This window comes from Chinchilla lanigera, unplaced genomic scaffold (genome assembly GCF_000276665.1).
Source record: "Chinchilla lanigera isolate Chin_1 unplaced genomic scaffold, ChiLan1.0 scaffold00049, whole genome shotgun sequence".
NCBI classification, from domain to species: domain Eukaryota; kingdom Metazoa; phylum Chordata; class Mammalia; order Rodentia; family Chinchillidae; genus Chinchilla; species Chinchilla lanigera.
Window position 1 is genome coordinate 15187713 of NW_004955450.1, and position 8118 is coordinate 15195830.

General features: G+C 38.4%; 1 protein-coding gene across 1 annotated transcript in view; it reads left to right on the forward strand.

Annotated features, from left to right (window-relative positions):
* The window catches only part of Gtf2a2 (general transcription factor IIA, 2, 12kDa), a gene marked incomplete at its 5' end in the record, with an annotated part of 13771 nt that extends 5889 nt beyond the window's left edge, over positions 1 to 7882 (forward strand). Inside the window, 2 exon segments of the mRNA XM_005393828.2 lie at positions 5328 to 5454; positions 7582 to 7882. Coding sequence (XP_005393885.1) covers positions 5328 to 5454; positions 7582 to 7607 — 153 coding nt within the window. The 3' untranslated portion in view covers positions 7608 to 7882.
* Positions 7883 to 8118: the final 236 nt, after the last annotated feature.

Below are 8118 nucleotides of genomic sequence, written 5' to 3' on the forward strand. Positions count from 1 at the left end.
TAAAGAATAAAAGAAGGATAACATAATAATAGGGGGGACTTAGCAAATTACAGACAAAATGGTAGGAAATTATCAATGGTTATCATTTTACATATTATTGTCTACAAAATAGTTTCGGTAAGTTGGCTTTTAAAAGCCTAAACTGACATGCTGTTTTGGTAACATGACCTCATTTGAGTCACCATTCTTTAAAGAGTCATACAAAGCTGAGCAAAATTCTCCCAATTTTGTGATAATTTTGTATTAAGGACTCATTGAAAGATGGAAGAAGAGAAATAATTGTACTACAATAATTTTATTGATGGAGCCATATAATGTAGTGTATATTTGGTTATTATATTTAACATTTATGCTTATGTGAGAAGGCATAACCCTAATGTATAAATCAGAAAGTTAAAATATATGAAGGTTAGTATAAGAAAAGATTCTGTGGGTTACATTGCATTGAGAACCTCTGTGTTGTGATTTAGGTTGTTGTCGTTGTGTATTCAGTGAAAAAAGTTACCATTTAACAAATACGTGACTGCTTACCTTGTCCTTCACACGGAGAATGCAGAGTTAAACAAAGTAAAACAGCTCCAGGCTTCTCTGTGTTTCACGTGCCTAAAACTTACCTGAAATAAGTTATCTTTAAGATTAGGTGAGAGTCCACTGATCAAGATTGTTTTTAAGATTGTAGAACGTGGGGCTGGGGATATAGTTCAGCAGCACGGCGCCTGCCTGGACAGTGCAAGGTCCTGAATTCAATTCCCGGTACAAAAAAAAAAAAAAAAGAGTATAAAATGTGATGGGTGGATTCTTGATTTTTTTCTTTTCTTTTTATTTTTGTAGTGTTGGGGATCAAATACAGGGCTTAATGCATGCTAGGCAAACTTTCTGCCTCTGAACTACATTCCCTGCCTGATTCTTGAATAGTATCTCTGGCCTATTTTTTTTATGTTTCTATAACCGTACATTGAAAGTTGTCTAGCTTGCCATTTGAACCCTGATGTGTTTTTTATGAGAGAGACAGACAGACAGATATTGTGTGTTACTGGAAATTAAGCCCACGCTTCAAGCATGCATGGTAGGCAAGTGTTCTACCACTGAGCTGCATCGCTACCCTCCCTCGTCTTTTATTTCTAAATTGGTCCATGTTGATACGTAAACTTTTGCCCACGTACAGAATATGATAGACCACTTACCAGAGACAGTAGCCTTCTCTGGGCCTGAAGAGTCTCCTCGTTTGGGTCTCTGTCAGTTTGTCCGTTTTCCAGAAGTTACAGTTAGTTACCCAGGCTTGATCGGGACTCTCTCTTTCATTCATTTTTCTTTATCCACTGCTACTGTAGTTAAAGCTTTTGTCACCCCGCCGCCTAGATTATAGCAGACTTGATCAATTTTGAGTCCAGAATATTTGCAAATAGTATTCTCTTTAGCTTGATGTAGCATATGACGAAGAAAAATGAAATTTTATATAATTAATAACCAATTTTCAAAGCCACATTACTGGGTATTTAAATATGTACATATATATTTTTAATTTAGAGTAGTTCTTGTTGGCCTATGAAAAGATTAGGCACCCACTAAAGAAAATAGAAAGTTCGATATAAGAGGTCATTTAGTAGGTAGGATATTACAGGGAAAACAAGACGAGTATGAGAGGTGAGGCTTTAAATTTGAAATTCACGAGTAAAAACATCGAAATATGTACACTAAGGAACTTGAACTGGATCGATTGTATGCTTTTGAAAGACTATACGCCCACAGATAGAATTAAGTAATGACTACTTTAATATTATGACAATGAGCTTCAAATAATAAAGCAAGCTTGAAAAGATATGTCAAGAAAAATAGCCCTTCAAATGACTCTTAACAGTTTCCTTTTCCTGTATAATTTTTGATGTTTTTACAATTAGCATGTACTATGTAACTTTTAAGATGTTATGTTAGCTTTAAACAAAACAGATGTTGCCTGGAGGTAGAAATTTAAATAAGTAAATATACAGAGTCCACAAAAAGAAAATGTATACATACTCCAGTTCACCATACTGATAAATGTCTGGAAGCTAATGGCCACGACTTTGAGCATCTCTTGTAATTATAGAGGCCACAAGTAACTTGAACTAATCTCATAAGTATTTATACAAGGTTTTCTTTTCCTGATGTATACATTTTTTTTTGAGGTCTCTGTATATGTGAGATACTTTGAAGATACAATTTGGCCACATGACTAAGTGTTAAAGTCAGTGTTTAACAAAAGCTAAATGTATCTTACAGAAAAGATTATAAAGTGTAATTATTCTTTCAGCTCAGTAGTTGAGTTACTGAATAAGTTCTGATTCTATTGAAATGGAAAAGTAAAAAAGCAAGATAATTAGATATAACAAAAAATTATATAAAGCTTATTACATATTGGGGATTCTTGTCTACAAAATTACTCTAAAAAGATTAGATTTATGTCATTAATCTCTTATGTTTCTACAGTTTTAAATCTTTATTTCTCAAAGTTACCTAGCTAATACACTCCCTTCATTATGTTTATCATAAAGTTATTTTAATATAAATATAGGAGAAATTTAATTTATAACAAAATTAAGTTTTGACAGTAAAGTTTTGTAGCATTTTGTTTTTTCCGTAAATCAAAGTATGTACTAAAACCAAGAATTTCAACATAAATCAGTAGATTTTTTCAGACAAGTGTGGTTGCACACACGTGTGACCCCAGCACTTTAGGAGGCTGAAGCAGGAGGCAAGCTCAAGTCCCACCTGCACAATTTAGTGAGACCCTATCTAAAAATAACTCCCTAAAAAAGTAGGGACTGGGGCTGTAGCTCAGAGGTAAAACACCCCTGTGTTTGTGATCCCCAGTACCGGAAGGAGAAAAAAAGATTTTTCACTCCAGGCTGCATCTAAAATGTTGTTTATATGTGAGAGTGAATAGTCACTTACTAACCGTGAATCTCAGTAAGGCACTTTGTTCAGATGATTGGCTACAAGAATAACCCACACTCTCCCGGGATCATTGGCCCCACACAAGTTTAGGTTGCCGGAAGGGAATGTTGAGTTGGCATTTGCCAAGTGCAGAAGATTCAGACTGCAGCAGAGGAGCAGATCACATTTTTAGCAGACTTGGAAATTTTCTTGGTTTTTGTTCTTGGTGTAGGTTTGTTTTTGAGACAGGGTCTTGCCGTAGAACAGCCCAGGCTGGCCTTAAGCACACGGTCTTGCTGCCTCAGTCAGTCTTCCAAGTACTGTCCTGGAATTCCAGCATGCGTCACCACACCCAGCTACTTCTAATTTTTAGATACACATTTTACATTTATGATTCTTTCTCACTTAACATTGTGTCGTGCGTGGTTTTTGCATGTGTTAATCTCTCACTACTTCCCTGAAACTGCTCTTCCAAGTAAATTTTGCTAAATCTGATGCATAATTTGTAACACGATGGATTATTCCCCTTTGTTTTTCAAAACTCAGGCTTCCTTGAAACCGTACTGTCTTACATTTTCTTCTGTCCCCAGCCCCTTCTCTCAGGCTCCCCTGTAGTCCCCGTGTTTACCTTCCGCCGGGTTGGCACGCTGTAGGGCTGTCTGGAGCCTCCACATGCTCCGCCTGAATGGTCTCAGCCGACCCCATGACCTCAGTAAAAGCGGTGAGCTCCCCGGCCTTCTGCACTCCCAGTGCTCATTGGACATCGTGACTTAGACACCTCCTCTCAACCACGAGCAACTTCCACATTCAGCTTTCCTCCACAGCCAGCTTTTTCTGTGAATCTGTCGTCACTCCAGTCTGAAGTTTGGGAGTTAGCAGAGATTTGCCTCTTCCCATCCTACACTGTCCATAGTTCTCAAGTCCTGTCAGTTCTACCTTTTAAAATCTCCTTTTCTATGGATCCTCTCGCTACTACTGTGGTGAAGCCGCTTTCACCTCTCTAATACAGCTGGCTCAGGGACATTCGCTTCTGGTGTCCCTACCTCAGCCGTATCCCCTGTAGCCCATTCTTCATGTCATTCCCAAAGCGTAAACTAGTCATGTGACTCATCATCTTAAACTCCTACACTGGCCTCCCAGGAAGGTCAGGATCGGGCCAGAGCTTTCCAGCACTCCCCATGCTCTCCTTTGCTTAGCCCTAAAACGTCGTTTGTCTGCCTTCCCACGGTCCTCCTCTCCTTGGACCGCTCTTACTCTGCTCAGCTGCCACTGCTGAGAGAGGCTTCCTGCACGCTGTTTTCTCCTTCCCCCTTGCTGTCCCGTCATACCCAGTGACTTCGTCTCCCATGGTGCTGCCGCACTGTCACCTCCCTGCTTCGTGTCCCCGGCCCAGCAGAGGCTGCACACGGTAATCATTCACAGACATTCCCAGCTCATCCTGTGTCTTCAGTCATTTTCACCTGAAAACACATTTAGACTGAATCCCAATTTTTGCTATTACAAATAGTACTGCAGGGAACATTTATTTGTGCTTGATATTTCTTTTCCTGTATTAAAGATTTAACTATTTAAATGTCTCGTCTTAGGCTAAATTTCACGTGTGAATGTTAAATATGTGTGTGTGTCAAGTGTTCTTTTGCTTTGTTTTGTTTTGTTTTTGAGGCCTCTAACTCACTATATACCCCAGCTGGACTCAGACTTGGTGATCCTTCTGCCTTAGCCTCCTGCGTTCTGGGATTACAGGTGTACCGTGGCACCCGGCCGTATCTCAGTTTTTGTTGTATGCTTTTCGTGTTGATCCTTATACTTTACCACACTCTCTATAGTTTTTTTTTATTGGTGCATGTTTGTAGTACATAATGATTACATTCATCATGAGGAACTGATACATGTACGTGACATTTCTTACAATTTTTTTGTTTAATGTTCCAAAATATATTCTTGTTCAAAAATAAATTATCAAAACAATGTTAGCTGCATAAGACAGTGAATGTTGTAATCTTGGTGACTAATACAGTGGTGTGTTTAAGACAAAGTTAAAGCTTTCTGAGAAATTGCTATTGTATACAAATTTAGAGAATTAACATATACAGTAAAATAGCTGTGTAAAAAATTCAGATGGGCTTTCATAATTTAACCACATGAGGGCAGTAGAAATTCAACTTTATTTTCATTCATCTTTTCTTCATTTCAGGTAATTTCAGGCTCATTTAGTACCAAAAATAATTTCTCTAAATTTTTCTTGTGCTTACATTTTTTTAAGAAAATAGGATTAAAATTAAGGAAAATCTTAAGCAAGGCATTAAACATTGTTTTAACCATTATGTACTTGGCAACTAAATTCTCTTAAATTGCTTTGAAGAAAAATGGAGGGGAATGACTTCTCATGATGTACCGAACGTTTTGTCTTGAAGGGCTCTCTAAATACGTACAGATTCTGCGATAACGTGTGGACCTTCGTACTGAACGATGTTGAATTCAGAGAGGTGACAGAACTTATCAAAGTGGATAAAGTGAAAATTGTAGCATGCGATGGTAAAAGTAAGTGTGTGCCTAATTACTGTGAAGACGAAGCCTCTTGAAATCTTTTTATGAATCTTTAAAAAACCTTCATCCGTCCGAAAAGCCTGCAGGCGGAAATGGCCAAATGATCAGGCTGCCTCGAGGCCTGGCTTCTGTTCCGCTCCCTTCTGAAATGCAGGGCTCAGTCTTCTCACTGACCTCAGGTGTATACGTTTCAGCACATAGAGACTTACACAGATTGAAGTTGCGTAGAAAAGAAATGAGCACGTTAATGTTCTCCTTCCCTGCATGTGGTATTCTAAAAGGTGATTATACTAAAGCAGACTTCAGAACTTGGCGGTCGTAATGGTAGTGTGCGTTTCTTTACTCCGTTCCGTCTGTGCAGGTGAGCTTTCCGCAGCAGAAGGTTTTCCACAACTTTCCTAGGGACTTGTTCAGGTCCTTAAATATTTCAGAAATCACAGTCTCTGCTTTCTCTTCCATAATTAATTCCTTTGTGTTGATTATGTCTTAAATATGTGCTTACTCTTACTTTGTAATCTAAACAACTTGTTTTTAAGGCAGTTATTCCTGATAGTAAGTAAAAAAGACTGTCACTCTCTAAGAAAGGAAGTTTTAAGAAGCAAGAGAAAAGAAATGTAGAAAGTAATATCTTAATTTGTTAGGTAATAGGCTGGATTTCTTCTATTGTTTGGATTTCAAAAGCAATATCTAATATCAAAGAAAATACTGAAAATGTACAGAAGAAAAACATCTGTAACACCACCAGGAGATAAAACTTACTGCTTTTAATTGCAAAGAGTCATGCATCTTTTTTACAGTAGTGCACGTATGCATGTAGACAAATTTGTGTATCATCTTTTCACACAAGTTAACTATGTTCTTAAACCTGATTTCTAATGGCTGCATAAAATTACACCTTCACTCCTTTTTTAAGAAATCGTCTCTTCACACGCCAGAAAGTCTATGAAACTAGCAGTATGGCATTTTCTTGTAGCACTCAGAAGTCGTCAGATATTTAAGATTTTTTGTTGCTAGAAATAACACTATTGTATATTTGAGCCTTTTTCTTTGTTTCTTTTCGTTCCTATAGAAATGGTGCTGTTTCCTAGATGACAGGATAATAGCATTCCTACCTTTGAAGTGATGTGTAATTTTTTTCTTGCAGTTTAAGATATCTGCATAACTTTTAGGTTTTTAAGATTTTACTGGACTGTAGAATTCAGACATCATTTATGATTCCTAAACCCCTGTCAGAGTGAGTTGATGTCTATCACTGCTGTTCAGAGTTTTCTTCTGTAATGAAAATGTTCATTGTCTACATTATCCAGTAGTCGTGCATGGCTGTTGAATCCATGAAATGTAAATAGGGCTGCTGAAAAACGTAATGTTTTAGTTCTGTTTGCTAATTTGAATTAATGTAAATGTAAGTAGCCACATACCGCAGCTGTCACTGACAGCACGCAGTGTGGTCCTTGGTGTGCTGCTCTTACTGAAACACGCAGGACAGTTTTTCCAAACTGTAGTGCTCGAGAAGTAGCAAATCACCCTTATCTATTTCAGTGGCACCTGACAAGCTTCCCTCACAGCAAATTCCCTCACAGAATTGAATGTCTGCCAAAAGAGTGGAATACTTAAGAAGAGGCTGTGTTGTATTCCACTTGCCCTGTATTAGTAAAAAAGGGTGCGGTGTTGGAAATACTTTTTCCAAAGTTAAAATATATAGTTTGGCATTTACAGGTACACGTAAGTTTGAATAATGAAGAAAATTCCTCAATAATAACAGAAAGATGAACAGTTCATTCTACCCCAAATGTTCGCTTTCTGAAATACTGTGAAGTTCCGAAGAGAGAAGCAGAGGAAAGTGATAATGTCTAGAATTTTGGCCTGTTTCTCACCAGGAAGAGAGCAGAGGGCCTGAGAAGGCTGTGGATGGGATGTGCGCGGGCAGATGTGGTGCAGTACGGCTCTCCCCTGACTGACTCTCGGAGAGCCGAGAGCTGTCTCCATCTCCGCCTGAAAGGGGGCTGGTGCGGGTGTCAGCCGTCAGCCTCCCTCCTCAGCCCCGCCGCCGCCGCCGTTCCTTTCTTATAGTCTTAAAGTAAGTTGCTCCTTGCATTTACGCTTTTCTCTCCTGTTTCCTAGATACTGGCTCCAACACTACAGAATGAATAGAGAAAAAGTGGCTTTTTCGTGCCATCTCCTGCTGTTGTTCACCACTTTTTGAAGAGAAACATAGAAGAGACTTTTTTTATTTATTCTAGCATTGCAGAAATGATTACACTGTGCTATACTCTCAGAATTCCTGCAGAAAAATGCTCCTGACTCTGTCCTTTTACATTACCTTTATTATCAAGCATGAAGACACATAACTTTTTTTTAATGACAAATCAAAGGTTGTAGCCCTTCTGAGAACATTCTTTAATAAACTCATTTTAAAACTCAATGTGAGTAATAACTGATACAGCTGTTAAGCAGACAGTATAAAGGTATTAGATAAGCATTTTGTTTTTTTTGTTTTTTTGGTTTTTTTTTTGGTTTTTCTCCGGTACCGGGAACCGAGCTCACGACCTTGCGCTTTCCAGGCAGGCGCTTTTGCCGCTGAGCTAAATCCCCAGCCCCTAGATAAGCATTTTGAAAGAGTACCATAGTCCTTGCAGAGGAACTGAGGAAACTCACTCA